Source organism: Anguilla anguilla, chromosome 12 (assembly GCF_013347855.1).
Source record: "Anguilla anguilla isolate fAngAng1 chromosome 12, fAngAng1.pri, whole genome shotgun sequence".
In the NCBI taxonomy this organism is placed as follows: domain Eukaryota; kingdom Metazoa; phylum Chordata; class Actinopteri; order Anguilliformes; family Anguillidae; genus Anguilla; species Anguilla anguilla.
The window spans coordinates 36,561,195-36,580,652 of record NC_049212.1 but is presented as its reverse complement, the minus strand read 5'-3'; the positions used below and the strand labels follow the sequence as shown (position 1 = coordinate 36,580,652).

At 37.7% G+C, this 19,458-nt stretch overlaps 4 protein-coding genes across 5 annotated transcripts in view; 1 reads left to right on the top strand and 3 right to left on the bottom strand.

Moving 5' to 3' along the window:
* The window catches only part of LOC118208844 (olfactory receptor 186-like), a 31,260-nt gene that overhangs the window by 8,654 nt on the left and 3,148 nt on the right, over positions 1-19,458 (top strand). The gene's annotated exons all lie outside the window — the stretch shown is intronic.
* On the bottom strand, positions 1,606-2,916 carry LOC118208842 (olfactory receptor 52E4-like; the record flags this gene model as incomplete). The annotated part of the gene is made up of 2 exons (XM_035383767.1): positions 2,723-2,916; positions 1,606-2,614 (listed from the first exon to the last, which is right to left on the bottom strand). A coding segment is annotated over exon 2 (948 nt), but the record flags the coding sequence as incomplete, so codon positions are not given.
* On the bottom strand, positions 7,976-10,269 carry LOC118208841 (olfactory receptor 52E4-like). The gene is made up of 2 exons (XM_035383765.1): positions 10,150-10,269; positions 7,976-9,096 (listed from the first exon to the last, which is right to left on the bottom strand). The coding sequence occupies exon 2, from the start codon at positions 9,036-9,038 to the stop codon at positions 8,088-8,090; it is 951 nt and encodes a 316-aa protein (XP_035239656.1). The 5' UTR covers positions 9,039-9,096; positions 10,150-10,269; the 3' UTR covers positions 7,976-8,087.
* On the bottom strand, positions 17,534-19,319 carry LOC118208845 (olfactory receptor 52I2-like). 2 transcript variants are annotated; one of them, XM_035383774.1, is made up of 2 exons: positions 19,259-19,319; positions 17,534-18,751 (listed from the first exon to the last, which is right to left on the bottom strand). In XM_035383774.1, exon 2 carries the CDS (start codon positions 18,719-18,721, stop codon positions 17,777-17,779), a length of 945 nt encoding a protein of 314 aa, XP_035239665.1. In that variant the 5' UTR covers positions 18,722-18,751; positions 19,259-19,319; the 3' UTR covers positions 17,534-17,776. The 2 variants fall into 2 exon arrangements, with proteins under 2 accessions (XP_035239665.1, XP_035239664.1); XM_035383773.1 differs by having other exon boundaries at positions 19,255-19,309.

The window sequence follows — 19,458 nt, the reverse complement described above, 5'->3', positions numbered from 1 at the left end:
ATGGTCATAGTAAATTTTTTAAATTCTAGCTTGTCAAACATCAGAGCTATCGGTTGTATGAGTAATTTAGCCTTTCCAGTTTAGGAATATGATTTATTTATTTATTTTTTGCTATGGTCGGTGAGAGTCGACAAGTTTCAGTGCTGGAAAGTCCCATGAAAAATAGTCTCCTTTGAGTGCATTGTGTCCTGTGTAGTGCTTTATACTTTATGAGTAGTGCTTCAGGGTTGGAAGGACATCTACAATGTGTTGAGACATATGAAGGTCCAGAATTCTGAAGAGGTGGCATTGTCATTGTTATGATTTTCCCTGGTCTTATTTTGTTTTATAAAAATTTCCAATTGCCATTTTCATTATTTCTTTGTAACAGCGCAACACATTTTAAGTTACTTAGCTACAGGTTTACTGGGAAATTAAAACTGGGCCATAATAATTATTCACATAGGCAACATTTTATTGAACTGTTGATGCTTGAAATTTTGAACAAATTTCTCTTATTTATGACATCCTTACTCTGTACTTCCCACACAAGAGCGTCAGATTCATCTTGACGTCTCTCCGAAGCATGTCCTCATCCTCAGCAGTGGTGGATCATGGGAACGGGCAGTACGCCAGGGCACAAAGTGCACGGCTCTCACTTGATTACTGATTTTCACTGCACGTTTATCGTGCATATACACGTTTGATCATGTCATGCACCTGAGCACCTGTTACACTTTTAATTACTTTTAAATACAAATTTTTTTAAATTTTCTGATATCAATAAAGCCACATAATCTGAAGTACCTGAAGTAGGATGGGCGAAATCCTATTTGGCTTTTGCTTACTCTATTTGTTTCTTGAATGAAAGACAATATTATAAAATTTAGGATAATTCAGAATATTTCCCCAGGTTGATCTGTTGACACAGATTTCTCTTTAGTTGTGAGCATCTGATTTGTTTATAGATTGGGGAGAAAAGCCCCTAGTTCAAGAAATGTTTATACCCTCTAATACCACAGTTTATCAGGAGTATTAGCTATAGCATGTCATGAAAAGTACAAATTGTTATATTTTACAAGAAATATATAAAAATACGTAAAACGAGGAAACAAAAGTTAACAAATAAAATAATAGACAGATGTGATGCAGGTTTTTACGCAACACAGGTTTGGGTTGTTCTTTGATTTGCCTTTTAATTCTTATCTACAGAATGGTGAATTTTAGTGGACATGTATCCACACTATCCCCAATTAAGAATAGATTTATAGTAGATTTCCTTCACTTTGAATCGCAAAAGAGACTCTGAAACATTAAATACAGATGGGATTATCTATCGCTTGCCTCAGGTTTAAAAAATATTTGCATAGCATACTTATCCGAAAAGATAATGTCTCCATTTGTCTATGGAAATAACGTCTCCAGACTATAGGTTCTGTTGTATAGGCAGTTCATTTTCTTACATCACTAATGAGTAATTTATTAAGCAAATTGCATGTGTTCAAAAGAGGTCAAGATATTCTTAACCCATGCTTCTACCTCTATGTAGAGTATGTGTTACAGTAAAAAAAGAATTCCTATAATATCAAATCATTCCGTTATTTTAATTATTTATCTCTGTTGTGTTTTTTTTCTTCTGAAAAGTTTTTTTATGAATTCTTTGAACTCTTCAGTGTTCAGCACATAAATTATTGGGTTCATCATGGGGGTTATGGCCGTTGCAAATGATGTACTTATTATCCTGACATTAGGTGAAATGGAGAAACATAATGCAGCCATGTAGATGCTCAGTATTGGAAGATAATACATAGCCACCATTATTAGGTGTGCAGAGCAAGTCTTCATGGCTTTAAGTCTCCCTTCCCATGAAGCTATTTTAAACAGTGTCCCGGAAATTAACACATAAGATAGTACAGTCAAAATGAAAGGCAAATAAAGTAATAATACTATGTTAATAATTGACAGCATACGATTGATATAATTGTCATTGCATGCCATGCGGAATATGGGTCCATGATCACAGAAGTAGCTTTCTACCACAATGGATTTGCAAAAGGACAACCTGGGAACCAAAGACACCATTAAAATCAGTAAAACTGAATTATATGCGCACACCACTGTTAATATCACAGCCATGGCTGGCATTGTGATGATGGCATGGTATCTCAGTGGCAAGCATATTGCCACCAATCTATCATAGGCCAGAACGGCAAGATTGAGAGACTGTAAGCTGGTAAAGAAAAACACAAAAAACATGTTTGCCATGCAAGCGTCAAAGGAGATGTATTGTGAATCAAAAAGAAACATTGCAATAAAATTTGGAATACGAGCAGTGCTTTCACCCAAGTCAGCTAGAGACAAATTAAAAACAGCCATATACTTTGGGGTGTGAAAACTGCGCTCTTTGTATATACTAAACATGACAAATGAGTTCCCCAACACAGAGACCACAAAAACGAAACACAAGAAAACATAGTAGTATTTGGCATGGGGCATGCTCAAACCACTGATGAAAAAAAACGGGGGATGCACTAAAGCTGCATTTAGAGAGAAGGTGGAATTCGTGGAGTTCATTGCTAATGGTTTTAACTCTGATTTTGTCTCTTTGCTCTGCTTTTTTCTTGTTTTCCTTGCCCTGTAAGTGAAAAGGGTAAGCTGAATAATTTAATTGCATGTAATACACTTGATATATGTTTATATTCTGACAATATAAAAGGAGAAGAATGGTAATTAAATTACTCACCACAATCACCTAATCAGAGAATGAGGGAAATGGTGTCCTCTAGTTTGTTCAACCTGCATGGTGTCATTTTTATACCAGAGGAACATTGACTCTCCTTTTATACATCTTGCTCTGGGGTTTTCTGTAGGTTTGCCATGGTAATCAACCTGGGGAACTCATTAACTACACTAACTCTGTCGATCAGGTTGATCTGTCGACGCAGATTTCTCTTCAGTTATGAGTGTCTGATTTGTTTATAGATTGGGGGGAAAGCCCCTGGTTGCAGATGTGAATGTACCAGTGGCATCGCTAGGGGTGGGCTTCTGGGACTGAAGCAGAGACTGTAAAAAATATGGACAAAGCTACTGTGACGTCACCCATTGACTCTCCGTGGGTCTCTAAAACACGTTTTGAAGCTCAATGGCGGGCGCGGCCATGTTGTCGATTTGGAGCCAAAACCATAGAGTTAAGCTGCTCTGTGATTTTTACAATGTGATTGACAGTCCGGTGCGGAAAAGCCCATCAGCCTGAACGAACGATTGCAGAACGAACTTGAGGCTAGCTGACTGTCTGCCATTATGTTTTAAAATATATTATCAGATGTTTACGGAGTTTAATTTCCATCCGTGACTGTACTGTGTCATGTAATCACGTTATATGTATGACATTAAAAATACAGTTATGTTCAGTTATCTTCAATTTATGTTTCTCAGCAAAACGAATATGCTTAGCTAGCATATCAGCTTGCCAGTGAGCTAGGTAGGCTATCCGTGGTTAGCTCACGCATTAGCAATATGAACCACAGGGGAAGAACATTGACTACACTGATGGTCAATCAATCAGAGATGTGTAGGCTACTGGTGATTTGACTAGGCTAATTTTCGTATAACTGTCTTGTAGACCTGCTGTTAACCGAGCAAGTTATCGTCGTAGGTTTTCGCCACAGTCAGTTAATGAGCCAGTAACTGCTACCAGCTACTCCATCGCCGTTTGTGGTGTTCACTTGCTGGGTGATGCTAGCTGACCGATCGTTCGCAAATCACTTTCTACTGAATAAAAATTAACACTGTCAGCGGTGATTATCAAATCTACCAAGTATTTTAATAACTGATCTGCAGGCGTGTAAATATGACAACGCACTTTGTACAGCAAGTTTTCCACCTGGTGCATGAAGACAATAATAATGTAGCCTACATTGAATTTCTAATTATTATTAGGTTATTATTTTTTTCTTGTAAATAATCAAAACCAATGGAGAAAAGCCAATATACTCAAGGAGCCCCCAGGACCGATTCTGAGAACCACTGTCTTAAATGCCTAGCTTGTCGGTCTCTTAAATGCTAAAAACATGTTCCTTTCTAAATGCCAAGATGGTTAATTTCGTTAAATTCTGTGTGTGTGATTTCATCGTGTGTTGTATGTTATTCAGCAAATGAACCATTGAGACTCTTAATTTGCTTCGTGAAACTGAAAAAGTGTTTATCCCAAAATCGGGATTATAGTAGCTTTGTCACATGCGTGAAGCATGGCCCAGGTAGACATTTACGGAATGTACAAGACTGACAAGCCGTCAAACACGTCTGACAGACTGAATGTTTGCCGGTTAAGGTTAGCTAGCTAGTCAAATGGTGTGGTAGCCGAAGTTGCGAACTGTTTTAGCATAGGCTACTGGACTACCAAATATAGCAAGCTGATTACGCTTTCTGCCAACTAATTATTTGGTTAAGTAGGCTAAAGGAAATAGTAAAAATGACTCGGCTACCGAAAAACTTAAGAGGAGGATTATTTTATGGTCGTCTAGTGCAGCTGTAAATAGCACACGCTATAATGAAATCACTACGAAATGGGATGCCTGCATTTTCTGACTTCACACAGGTGGGCCGTGGCCGGAGCCGCAATGTCAAGGTCAAGAGGCGCCACCACCCACCCCAGTGACCATAGACTGTAGCCCCTACTGTAGCTTAGTCCTCCGCAGTAATCAGGAAGTGACGCAAACTGTACCTCATTGGTCCACAACAAATATTATAACAGTGCCCAAATGACACAAATCATGAAATCGACCCATGGACAGTCATAAGACGAATAAAACACACATATTGTGACTATTTGTTCTCATGAGAAAAAATTTTTGACTTTGTATTTAACGTAACGTCAGCAAAATAATTGTTCGTGATGCCAGGTAGCTAACGTAACTGGCTGGCTAAACCAGCTAACGTTGTTAGCTATGTATTCTTTTTAGCTTGCCTGCCCAGTGCCTTGCCAGTTTACATGCTAGTAGTATGAAAGATTTTTTTTTTTTTTAAGCCACTCAGAGCTGCATAGGATAAGCAGCCAGGTAATTAGCTAGCTATTTATGGCTAGTATTTTGTTTATTAATTTATTTACAGTATATCTTACACATATTCTGGTAAGTAAGTGTGTTTGTGTAGCCAGATATATTGAATCACGTAGCTATTTACTCTGTTCGTGTGTTTCTCTACTGTAACATAACCAGTTACATTAATAATGTAACTACATCTAGCTGTCTTCATTCTGCTTTTCAATATATCCACATACATATTACATTCATTCAACATTATAGGGATATTATGGGATTAACTATTGCTTGCCTCAGGTTTCAAAAATATTTGCAGAGCATACTTATCCCAAAAGATAACATCTCCATTTGTCTATGGAGATAGCGTCTACAGACTACCAGGTTTCATTTGCCATGGAAATGAACCTGGGGAACTCATTAACTACAGTAACTCTGTCAATAGAAAAATTCCAAAGAGAATCCGTACTGCTATAATCAACATTTGTGACACATCACATTTAGACATTTAGGGCCATATTTACTTACGTAACATTCACAGTCTAAATTGTGGGCTGACGAGGTGTATATTGGTCACTAATCACATTTTGTGTATAAAGCAGAGCTTATAATGCACAGTTCAAAAAACTCCCATTCAGTGTGTTGAATGTCTTCACTGGATGTGGAGAAATTGTTAATGAGTTTGAGCTTACAGTACAGTAACACTGCCATCAGTGTTAAAGTTTAATTTTTATTTTTTGCTATAGTCAGTGATTAAATATTGTTAACTGTGTGCCACTCTTCCATTAGGAATCGATTATACAATAGTATCAGAACCAATACAACTTTAAAATCTTGTAAATATGACTTAAAGCTCGGATAAACGACTTTTAGATCTAGGAAATACAACTTTTAAATCTCGGAAATAGAAGAGTACTACCTCAAAAATGACTTTAAAAATTCATATTTCCTCATTTAAAATCTCAGATATTTGGGGGGGGGGGGGACTGCGTTTGGGCCCTATCCTTCTTCGGTAATAAAGATACGCTGTTTTTTTTTCTTTCACATTCGAATATTAATTTTCACTCTCAAAAGTATTTTTATTTTTCTATTCAAATATTGAACCATCATTTGACAGTTTAGTGTGTGTGTGCACGTGTGCTTTTGTGTGTATGGGGAGGGGTAGTAGATTGGAGAAGTAAGGAAAAGGAATCTGGTCAAAATAGCTCTGTAATGTGGCCTTAGAGGAAAGAAGGAGATATTGAGAATATATTTCTTGTTGCTTAGTTATTAATGGTCATAGTAAATTTTTTTAATTCTAGGTTGTCAAACATCAGAGCTATCGGTTGTATGAGTAATTTAGCCTTTCCAGTTTAGGAATATGATTTATTTATTTATTTTTTGCTATGGTCGGTGAGAGTCGACAAGTTTCAGTGCTGGAAAGTCCCATGAAAAATAGTCTCCTTTGAGTGCATTGTGTCTTGTGTAGTGCTTTATACTTTATGAGTAGTGCTTCAGGGTTGGAAGGACATCTACAATGTGTTGAGACATATGAAGGTCCAGAATTCTGAAGAGGTGGCATTGTCATTGTTATGACTTTCCCTGGTCTTATTTTGTTTTATATAAATTTCCAATTGCCGTTGTCATTATTTCTTTGTAACAGCGCAACACATTTTAAGTTACTTAGCTACAGGTTTACTGGGAAATTAAAACTGGGCCATAATAATTATTCACATAGGCAACATTTTATTGAACTGTTGATTGATGAAATTTTGAGCTAATTTCTCTTATTTATGACATCCTTACTCTGTACTTCCCACACAAGAGCGTCAGATTCATCTTGACGTTTCTCCGAAGCATGTCCTCATCCTCAGCAGTGGTGGGTCATGGGAACGGGCAGTACACCAGGGCACAAAGTGCATGGCTCCCACTTGATTACTGATTTGCACTGATTTTCGTTTATCGTGCATATACACGTTTGATCATGTCATGCACCTGACCACCTGTCATGCACCTGAGCACCTGTTCTACTTTTAATTACTTTTAAAGACGGTCTGTCGCAGGCTTTTTCTGAAATCAATAAAGCCATATAATCTGAAGTACCGTAGGATGGGCGAAATCCTATTTGACTTTTGCTTACTATATTTGTTTCTTGAATGAAAGACAATATTATAAAATTTAGGATAATTCAGAATATTTCCCCAGGTTGATCTGTTGACACAGATTTCTTTTTAGTTGTGAGCATCTGATTTGTTTATAGATTGGGGAGAAAAGCCCCTAGTTCAAGAAATGTTTATACCCTCTAATACCACAGTATATCAGGAATATTATAGCATGTCATGAAAAATACAAATTGTTCTATTTTGCAAAAATATATAAAAATACGTAAAATGAGAAAACAAAAGTTAACAAATAAAATTAAAGACAGATGTGATACAGGTTTTTACGCAACACAGGTTTGGGTTGTTCTTTGATTTGTCTTTTCATTCTTATCTACAGAATGGTGAGTTTTAGTGGACATATATCCACACTTTCCCTAATTAGGAGTAGATTGATAGTAGATTTCCTTCACTTTGAGTTGCAAAAGAGTCTCTGAAACATTAAATACAGATGGGATTATCTATCGCTTGCCTCAGGTTTCAAAAATATTTGCATAGCATACTTATCCCAAAAGATAACATCTCCATTTGTCTATGGAGATAACGTCTCCAGACTATATAGTAGGTACTGTTGTATAGGCAGTTCATTTTCTTGAATCACTAATAAGTCATTTATTAAGCAAATTGCATGTGCTAAAGACTACATTTTTTTGAATGTGAAAAAATTCTAAATGGAATCATATTGTCATAAGCAATATTTGTAATTCATCACACTTCATATATTAAGCTTTTTTTAAAAAATGAGTAATATAATAAAATTTTAACGTCTTCTGCAAAATATGTGAACCAAGAATTAGCGGACCGAAAACTGATGTTCTTCGGTGTTCAAAAGAGATCAAGAAATTCTTAACCCATGCTTCTACCTCTATGCAGAGTATGTGATACAGTAAAAAAGAGTTCCTGTAATATCAATTCATTCAGTTATTTTAATTATTTATTTCTTCTGAAAAGTTTTTTTTATGAATTCTTTGAACTCTTCAGTGTTCAGCACATAAATTATTGGGTTCATCATGGGGGTTATGGCCTTTGCAAATGATGTACTTATTATCCTGACATTGGGCGAAATGGGGAAAAAAAATGCAGCCATGTAGATGCTCAGTATTGGAATATAACATATAGCCACCATTATTAGGTGCGCAGAACAAGTCTTAATGGCTTTAATTCGTCCTTCCCATGAAGCTATTTTAGACAGTGCCCCAGAAATAAACACATACGATAGTACCGTCAAAATAATCGGCAAATAAAGTAATAATATCATGTTAATAATTACCATGATTAAATTGACATGATTGTCATTGCATGCCATGCGGTATATGGGTCCATGATCACAGAAGTAGCTTTCCACCACAATGGATTTACAAAAAGACAACCTGGGAACCAAAGACACCATTAAAATCAGTAAAACTGAATTATATGTCCACACCACTGTTAATATCACAGTCATTGCTGGTATTGTGATGATGGCATGGTATCTCAGTGGCAAGCATATTGCCACCAATCTATCATAGGCCAGAACAGTAAGAGTGAGAGACTGCAAAGAGGAAAAGAAAAACACAAAAAACATGTTGGCCAAGCAAGCGTCAAAGGAGATGTATTGTGAATCAAACAGAAACATTGCAACTACATTCGGAATAAGAGCAGTGCTTTCACCTAAGTCAGCTAGAGCCAAATTAAAAACAGAGAAATACTTTGGGGTGTGAAAACTGCGCTCTGTGTATATACTAAACATGACAAATGAGTTTCCCAACACAGAGACCACAAAAACAAAGCACAAGAAAACGTAGTAGTATTTGGCATGGGGCATGTTATTCAATCCACTGATGAAAAAAAATGGGGGACGTACAAAAGTTGTATTTAGAGAGAGGGTGATATTCAGGGAGCTCATAGCAGATGTTTTTAATTCTGATTTTATCTCTTTGTTGCTTTGCGTGTGTCTTTCTTCCCTGTAATAAAAAAAACATATAAGGTGAATAACTCAATTACATTTAATGTTAGTGACTTAATTTCAAATTCTGAGAACATTTAAGATTACATGAATAAAACCTCCTAATGTCCTACAAATCATTTTTTAACATCACATTACTTCTCAAGCAAGTTTTTTAAAATCTTCTTATTTGCCATGGAGAATGACGGGCTGATTTTTCTCTCAGTTACTGAGCTTGGCACTGGGCAAGCAAATAAAATCGTCAAAAACAAACATGCGGTAAAGTCTAACAATACCAGCAGTGTCCATCTGCAATATCTATCTGCCAATTACTATCTGTAGCATGAACATGGTAAATGCCAAAGAAAACTCAGTAAAAGAAACCATGTCATTGTGTCTTCTACTTCTTTTTTCACATTTTCTAAAAGTTTCTCCTGTCCCCATAAAACCTAAAAACTACATGTAATTCTGATGTGTGTCACACACACTCTGTTTTTGTAAATGTAGTCTCCTCTATTTATGCCAGTGTGCACTTTATATATTTGTGTGCACACTGGCATGAAAAGTGTGCGCTGTATATATTTCTAACAGGTCTGGTCGCACTGTACAGTTTTACACATATTACACATAACCTCACCATGATTATGGTTTATTTTTATTTGTGCAGGTTACCAAGAATCAACTTTAGCAATCAGCATGAATGAATGAAATAAGGACACTATACACATATGTTCATTGTTTTCATCAGATTTGGAAAAATTTTTCATGCAATCCTAAATAGGATTAAAATTATTTGAAATATAGCCTACAGCAAAATATGAAGTGGCATGAATGTGATTCCTGTGACAGAACACATCACAATTAGCTAATTATTAAACTTTATATATAAATATAAAGTTTATATATAAGTATGTATATATGAATACTTTGAAGAAGATAAAAAGATCTAAGGTAGACATCTCCAGACCTAAAGGCCATTATATTATCAATCCAATGGTGAAAAATCATTGGATTGATAATATAACAAATAATACCATGTTAAAAGTGGAAGATTGGGAATTAAATTACTCACCACAATCACCAATGTTGAGAATATGGAAAAACGTTTGTCTAGTTTGTTCAACCTCGTTTCATATTTACAGTAGAGGAAGACTGACTCTCCTTTTATACATCTTGCTCTGGGGTTTTCTGTATGTTTGCCATGGTAATCAACCTGGGGAACTCATTAACTACATCAACTATGTCAATGCAATTTTTTGTTCATTGAACAAAACAAAAAAAGGATCAGATCATATCTTACATAATTTTGTGAACAAGTACATTTTAATTTCAAGGCAGCATAACAGATTGCGGGTTTAAATCCAAGATGAGGGTCAGCTATTATACAGTACCATTGAGTTATGAATTTCCTGGCCATGCCAGTATTGTCAACAGTGAGTAAATTAAACATACTTTTCATCCAGAATTTCGTGCTGTGAAAAAAAAGCTTGTGTAAAGCTACACAATTTCACGTCTTACAAAGTAAATGGTTCACAGGCAGGTAAATCCACAAGCACTCACATATGCACACCTATTAAACAGTGTAATACATAATAGCTTATGTTTTCAGAACATACATGAATGTGTACAGCAGTGATTTCCAAATTATGGGTGGCTACCCCCTGGCAGGTCAGCAGAGTTGTGTCAGTTATTCATCGTATACTCCTTCCATAGATACCGACACTGTTCAAACTAAACACCGCATGTGTTTTTAAAAAGCTAAAAATTTAACATAGTGCCCTGCGGAGTTATTGGCACCCTCAAACGATATCAGAAAGTCATAATGTTGATAACGTTGCTCAGCGGAAGAAAAAAAAAACGAACGCAAAATTATTTTGGGTCATAATTATTGGTACCCCTGCATTTGGTATTTTGTGCACCCTCCATTTGTCAAGAAAACAACTCGGAGTCTTCGCTTATAATGCACTGATTCTCGATAGCTGAGACAATACAGGTTTCAAATCCAAAAAGAAAATAATAATAATAATTCAGCACTTGATGAATTTGCAATGGATATATTTGTCGACATTTAGTAGGTTTCAGCTACTAAACCATGTAAAGCAACAGGGTTCTTACTTATACATCTATCCATCCATTATCTATACCCATTTATCCTGGGCAGGGTCGTCAGGGTGTTGGGGCCTATAACCAGCATGCACTGGGTGGGAGGTAGGCATACACCCTGGACAGGCTGCCAATATATTGCAGGGCACTCACACCATTCACTCACCTCATACCTAAGGGCAATTTAGAGTATCCAAATAGCCTACCTGCATGTCTTTGGACTGTGGGAGGAACCACTGGTCATCAATGACCCAAAATATATTACTAAAGCAGACAAGTTTTTCGGCGCCAAAAAGTGGAATTTTCTTGACCGTCCAAACCAATTACCCATCCTGAATCCAATTGAACATGCTTTTCACTTGCTGAAGACAAGACTGAAGGCAAAACACCCAAAAAACAAGTAAGAACTAAAGATTTACAGAGTATCACCAGGGAAGATATCCTGTGTCTGGTGAAGTCTAAATGGGTAGAAGACTTCCGGCAGTATTGAAATGCAAAGGATTCGCAACCAAGCACAGAATATGATGACTTTATTTCAGATTATCTATTTGTGATTTTAATAATTTGTCCAATTACTTTTGTTTCCATAAAATGGTGGACTATAAGAAGGGCTTTAATTCCTACACTGATCACCTGATATGGATGTAAATTCCCCCAAATTAAAGCTGACATTCTGCACAGTAAACTCATATTCCTTGTTTCATTTCAAATCCAGTGTTCTGAAGTACATAGCCAAAACAACAAAAAACTGTCACTTCATACACACACACACACACATATTAGGACACATTGCAATCTATGTTCTTTTACTTCAGACTTTAGTACACCATTGGTTTGTTTATTATCAGCCTGAGTTATCAATAGATCCTTTGTTCCTCTGCAATGACATCAGAATTTTACTGTTGCCCAGAGAAACCTACTGCCATCATGTCCTCTAACCACTCATCTGTCAGACACAATTCTCCAGCTCAGGTGTGAAGCTCTTAATTGAGAGCTGCTAATGAAGGCTTGGTTTGGCCCAAGGGGACATCCTTCTCAAGTAATTACACCTGTGAGAATTACGCTGTCAAGGCTTGTACTGGTTACTGTAAACATCCAATCAGAATGCAAGAGGCAAGCGTGCAGTCCGTGTACACAAACAAACACAAAAACATACAAGTGTGTCAACTTCAAAGCTCTAAAGGCCTTGTGTTTTTCCATAGCCATTTGCAGAGATGTGGGACACTAGGAAAACTGTTTTTTAGTGAATTCCCTATCACTAGACCAATCACTCACAGATTTGCAGCTTTAGTGACCTGACCTATGACCAATCATACACAACAAAGCATTGCACCCAAACAGGATCAAAATATGAAATTGTATCAGCTGGCCCTCATATAAACAGACTATATTTGTGTAAACAGGTTTAGAAAAGATAGCTGATGGCCACATGGACAGAAATTGGGGAATGAGTGTACCCGGATGTATCACACTACTGGAATCAGGGCAGCTTTTCACTGTGTTGCCTGGATATATAAACGTGTAAATAAAAAGTTTTAGAAACTTGTCAAACTGTTTTTCTGAAGAAATAAACACTTGCATTTGACTGAATGATATTTCTAATAAGCATTTTTCACATAAGTCTCCAGTAGTTTTAGCAAGCTTAATTCTTGTAGCCTTTTGTCTTTGAGGTAATACAATCAACTGGCTTCTGAATAAGGTAATAATATATATATATATATATATATATATACACATATATATATATGTGTGTGTGTGTGTGTGTGTATCAGTCTATCTTAACATGATGTATACTGCAGAAATGATCGTTATATTTTCAGCTACTGAAAGTAGCTGACCTTCTGAAACACTTCTGAAACAGTTCCTTGTTAGTTAGGTTGGCCTCCATTTCAACAAGCAAATCCCTCCAGCAAATAATAATTATTCACCAGTGGTTTCAGAACTCAGCTTGCTCCCTGGGCATTATTGTCCTATTGAGCTATTAATTGAATAATGAGCTTTTAATTGAATAATGGCTTGGTGTAATGCTCTAGAGGGATAAAACAGCAGGAGTAAACACACAGATAATACTACGGGTAAACGAACCCAGATTTGTTCAAACTGGACTGCGGATCCTACGCGTATGATAGAATATGCAGGTACTATCATTAAGACAGGTGATTTATTTTTCATTTGTGTTTCAGTGATAATGGTCTTTAGAATCATCACCCAGGCTGGAGCCACTAAAAACGTAAAAATAAATCGACAACTTATGTTGCTTTTTGGTGCTGATAGTACAGGCCGTGAATGACATGCCACATGTTGTTAATCACAAAAAAATATATATCACCACAGTTTTTACAGTTTAATCAGTCTATCCCAGTCACTGTGTAGCAGGGTTTTTCATGGTATTTACTTATGATGTGAATACAAGTTAATTCATGGCCTACAATGCAAAGAGAAAACATTATGGTGCCCCCCTTCACGGCACAATAATGTTTTGGACTAATGGCTTCACAGGTGTTTCTGATTAGTAAGGTGGGTTCAGTTGCTACCTTAGTGCAGGTAAAAGAGAGCTTTCAGTATCTAGTCTTGATTCTAGGCTTTAAATTGCCAATGGAGACTGAATTCAATTAATGACAATTATTATTTAAAACCAAAGGACTTCAGTTGAAGTACAGAATGAAGTAGCAGTATTGTTTTGGAGAATTCCACTTTAAAATAAAAAGTTATTTCACAAAAATAACAAGGCGCCACAGTGATTGTACTCAAAGCTCTAACAGTGACACGTATGGTGTCTCTCATGCAGTAGGTCTGAGCTGACGAGCGTGGGCCATTCTCAGTGGTGCAGTTACCCCATCCCTCTCCTCAGAGGCCTATGGAAAGCTGTCAACACATCGTTAGGCGCACTCAATTAGCAGCATCACACTCCTGAGCCGCAGATTTGGCCCTGACGAGGGAGGCTTCAGTGGCTTAATGAATGCCCTCTGCCTTTCAGGTGTGACACACAACAGTGTGTCTGTGCCAACACAGACGTTGTGTCACTTGACCTTTTGTCACTGGACATTCCAGGGAATGTAGGCCTACTTTTTTCCCCCCAGAGAAACCTGCCACATAAAACGCTACAAAGATCAAGATTTTCTCAAGGCTTTAAAAAATGGCACTGACAGCTTAGCGACATACACCATGTAAGAATAACATCCCATCATGCTTTGTGGCATGTACCATATAAAAATGCTGAGCAGGCAAAGTTGACCTCGATTTTGAAACAATATGGCAAGAGGAAAAGATCTAAGTTACTTTGAAAGAGGGTTCATTATTGGGGCACGGATGGCAGAGGAGCTTCAGTCACAAAGGCTGTACAACTGGCTAGTGTTTAAATAGGAACAGTAACTAAAGTGACATCTGCATTGAGATATGTGGGAGACATCAGTAAATAGGGTCAGAAATCGTGGTCGAAAGCACACATTCGATGACCGTGACGCTCGTGCATTAGTGTGATATTTAAGGATAAACAGAAGAGCAACTCTTCCTCAGGTGACTGATAATGTCAATGCAGGACGTGATCAGACTGTGTCAGCGAGAACAGACCGTCGACAAGTACATAGAAAGGGATATTATTATATAGTTGCAGCGCATGAACCCCTCATTACAAAGACAAATGCACATTTGAGAGCTCAGTGGTGCAGAAAAAGTAATATGGTCAGATGGGTCATCCTTCACCATATTCTCGACGAGTGAGTGTGGCGTACATCATGGTAATGGTACAGGCCTGAATGCTTGACCACTACAGTGAGTGGGTCCGGTGGCTCTGTTATGCTGTGGGGGGCATTTTCCTGGCATGGTTTTGGTCCACTTGTCCCCTTAGAGAGAAGGGTCTCTGCAAATCAATACAAAGTCAAAATACAAATACATAGGCTAACCGCTATGGAGGAGGTTTCCTATGGAGAGAGATTAGTATTATTGACAAATGTGTGTATCTCTCTACAACATTCAGACTCTCCATAGTTACCCACTTGCAATAAGTTTAGGCCATTCCAATTGAAAAAATGCTGCAATGTGCGGGTTAGACTGTACCAGTAAAACATATGTCAGTCAAAATTTCTTTTAAGGTAAGCGGTGACTGAGGTGATTTTAAGATCATGATTTAATCAATCAATCTATCAACAAGATCATAGTTTATTCTGTCAATAAGTGACATTCCAGGGACCTTATACTTGCAACACAGGTTACTTTTTGGCTGGACCGCAACAGCGGGGCCAGCCCTACAAACGCGAATGTCTGTGACTGTGTGATGAAGTTACACCATTGGTCGGCCGAGTTATGAAGTTACACCATTGGTCGGCCGGTCCAGCCATATACTAGGTTTTCACCTGATCTTGTTTCATTGTGGGCATTTCCATCGCAATTTGTCAATATTTTCAGGCCTGTATTAGCCCTGCAAGGCTGGTTCACAGAAAGCCTGAGACAGCTGTCCGGACCTACAGCTATACACATTGGGCTACAATTGTATTAAAACAAGCAAGATCAGTTGGTGAAGTCTGGCATAGGTGGAAAAGCAATGAGGAGAAATGAATGGTATTAACAGTGCTTTCACTTTGCACAGGGGTCACAGGGGTATGGATTGATGAGGAAAAAATAATACCTGAACACAGGATTCCATGCTATGGCAACAACCACACAGTGCCCTTTCCATATCTACCATGTACACACATGCATACTTTTTATGCATACATTATGCATAAAACTTTTTATGCATACATTATCAGACAGAAAAATTGGAATTGTTAGCATACTTCCTGACACTGGAAACCTCATTTTATGTAATCTCTAAATAAAATCCAAGTTGATATCAAGGACAGTGAAAGAAAAAATCAGTTATTTCTTCCTACAATTCCGCACCATGAACACATGTACATTGCCCCTCCCTCTGCTCCCCCACCACACAAGACTCTCAGACACTCACAAACAGACACAGATGTCTTCACAGACACTCAGAGCCAAACACAGCCAGAGAACATACATTTAATAACCCATCAATAACTATCAAAAACATCAAACTATACTTGCAATTATGGATAAATTGTGTAATTCAGAATGTATCAGATATTATAAAAACATAGTTTGCCCATTTCAAAAGCTTAAAGATAAATATATGCTAAAAGATGCAGAAATATTTAAATGCACCTGCAAAATTGGATAATGCAAAACTTTGAACCTGGACAATCCACTATTCCTGCAACTGCAACTGAAAAAATCCCATTTAATCCTGATGAAAAGAGAACCTTGATAGGTATATTTTGCTCATATCAGAAGTGAATGACAATTTATTAGAAAAAGTTTAAAGTAAATGGAGTAAAGATCTCAGAGTTGTAAATGCTAAAATTAAATGGAAAGAATGTGCAAGTCACACATAAAATTACTCCTGATGAAAATGTACATAATGTAACTTCATGCCAGGAGTATATTCTAGTTGAGATAAAATTCATAAGTTTGATACCAGTTCCTGAGATAGATGCTTGAAGCGCCAGATTCAAAGTGACTCCCTTATATGTGCATTTTGGTATTGCGAAAAAATTATGAATATTTGGGAAGATACTGAAGGATTGGTATCAAGGGTTTATAGTTTTATTTGCAAAATGTATAACCCTGATATGTGTTTTTTAAAATGTGGAAAATGTGAGATATACAACTGAAAGGCATTTTTCTCATCTTTAGTGTTAAAGAAGTTAATGTTGAAAAATTGGAAAAAATACTGAAGCACCTACTGTACATTTCAGAAGTAGAAAACACTTATGAAATACTATTTCTGTGTTGAAAGGTCAATGTCAGAGGATATTAACAAAAAGAAACACATTGTGTATTTATCTGAAAGCCGGGCTCGAAGACAACATTGCAAAAACGACATGACACATGACAGCTGTCATTGGCTGGTTGACACAGGCAGAAATGAATTGTTCCAGTCTCCATTTCACTTTCCTGTATAAGATTTATTCAGTCAGTTTTGTTGCTTCACACACGCAAAATCTGTGTCTATTTTAGAGAGATTTAAATACTGTATTCATACACTTTTTAAAAGCAGGATTTCTGGACACATTTTCTGGATATCCACACAAGGAATGTCACTGTTTTGTAAAAGTTATGGTGGGGCATGAGGGAGAGGGGAGGGGGGAGTTTGCATATAAACATTCTATATTTGGAGATATTGTGTTGACAGTCTTAGCTGACCGCACTCATGATTTTATTTGCTGTCCTGTGAGACTGTATTGAAATCACACCACTGCTCTCTGGAGTATTCTCATATAGACAGTAATGGGTCTATTTCAGCAGTTACCATTCCAGTTGTGGTTACTGATTACAGTTAAGAAAAAAAGTGTTGATCCTTTTTTATTTTCAGCACAATGAAGGTGTGGCTTTCTCTACAAATAAAAACAAATACACATGTAAACTCAAAAACCAAGGTGCAAACAGAAAACAGCGACATCATTAGTGAGAGTTTACAGAAAGCACAGGGGCCTAATAAATTACCAGACAGGCCAAAGTTATAGTCATGCTTTTACTTGATGTTTATGTAAATAATAAAGACACACAGTAAAGCCAAATGTCTGCCCTGCTGTTTAATCAACGGGTTCAACTTTTGTAAATATTTTTAAGATTTTGTTTTTAATTTCCTTGGTTCGAAAACAATACACAATGGGATTGATAAGAGAGGGGCCTAGAATGGCCCCTATCAGTAACCCGTGTCGTTCCTCTTTTGTCAGTTGCACTCCCAGCCTGGTCAGAACTATGCGTACGAACATCGGAACATAATAGCACACGACCACGATCAAGTGACTAAAGCACGTGCTGTACATCTTTTTCCTGTCGGTCTTGGAGGACATTTTAAAGATGGCGAACACAATCTTCAGGTAAGACAAGAAAATGAAGCTGAACGTGGAAAACAGCAGAAGGAACGTTATGACCGTGACCAGGAAGAAGTAGTAATTTGGGTCGACGCAGGTGGCCCTGACTAGGGCCGCGTAGTCACAGAAGGCGTACGGCAACGTCGTCTTGCAGTACGGGAGCGGTATCACGGTCCCGGGCAAGACGGCCACGAAGGCGCAGGCCACCACCCAGAGGGAGAACATCAGCAGGAGCGTGCGCACGTTCGTCAGAATACTGTGGTACCGCAGGGGACTGGATACGGCGACCAGGCGGTCGAAAGCCATCCCGGCGATGGCGAACATCTCCATGACCCCGCCCAGGTGGAAGGCGAACATCTGAAGGAAGCAGGGGACGTAGGCGATGGTCTTCACGCCCGCGATCAGCACCCCGATCATGGTGGGGCTGCAGCTGCTGCTGTACACCATGTCCACGACGGCCAGGTTGCAGACCAGCAGGTACATCGGCTTGTGCAGACGCTTGTCCAGCGCGATGAAGCAGATGTTGGCCATGTTGGCGACCATGACCAGGGCGTAAATGACCATCATCACTATCCCAATGGTCACTGGGTTGCTAACCGTGTCAAATCCACCGATGACAAATTCTGTTATTGCCATGACTGTGACATTTCCTGAGGACATGTTTGGTGGCTCTTTTGGAGTTCAAAGCATCTGAAATGGGGAAAAATACTGTAAGTATCTGTAAGGCATTTTCTACCCCCCAGATTATTAGATTTTAACACATACTTTGAATGTATTTCATATTTGTATATCTCTGTATATGCCAGTACATCAAAAAATAATACACATAGTACAGAAATAGTGCACATATGCATAATATATAGAAATACAGTATGCATGCAAAATACAAAGCTTTATCATTCAGATCACAAAGGCAAAGCATTATGCACAAAATAATAAAGACTGTTTATATTATAAGTTTACTTTTAAAACCTTTCTTTAAATGTCGGTTTATCTTTATGCATACTAAATGTCAAGTTGGTTTCTTCTCTCTGAGAAAATGAAATGCTCTCTTTGCCCCACACGTGAACATAAACAAAGTCACTAATGCTGTTGCCTTAAGTGAAACAGTACGCTTATATTCTGGGAAACTATGCCCACTTGTGTCTTAAAAATTTAATCATTTTCTAAAATCAAAAACCTTTCGTACTTACTCACATGGTGGTGCGGCCTTCAAATGAAGATCAAATCAGTGTGGATGCACTTTTATAGCCAAGATCTCTTGCATTGGGGAACACACTGGTAAATAAGGCCCGGTTCTATTGGACAGTGGATAAAAAAAGAAACAATTTAATGGCTTACTGCTTTGCAGACTGCCAGCCATGTGGGATTCTCAGTTGTAACACCTCCCTACAGAT

Bases quoted from the DNA above. Each gene is read 5' to 3' on its own strand.
- LOC118208841 (XM_035383765.1), bottom strand. From the start codon at position 9,038: ATGAGCTCCCTGAATATCACCCTCTCTCTAAATACAACTTTTGTACGT.
- LOC118208845 (XM_035383774.1), bottom strand. From the start codon at position 18,721: ATGTCCTCAGGAAATGTCACAGTCATGGCAATAACAGAATTTGTCATC.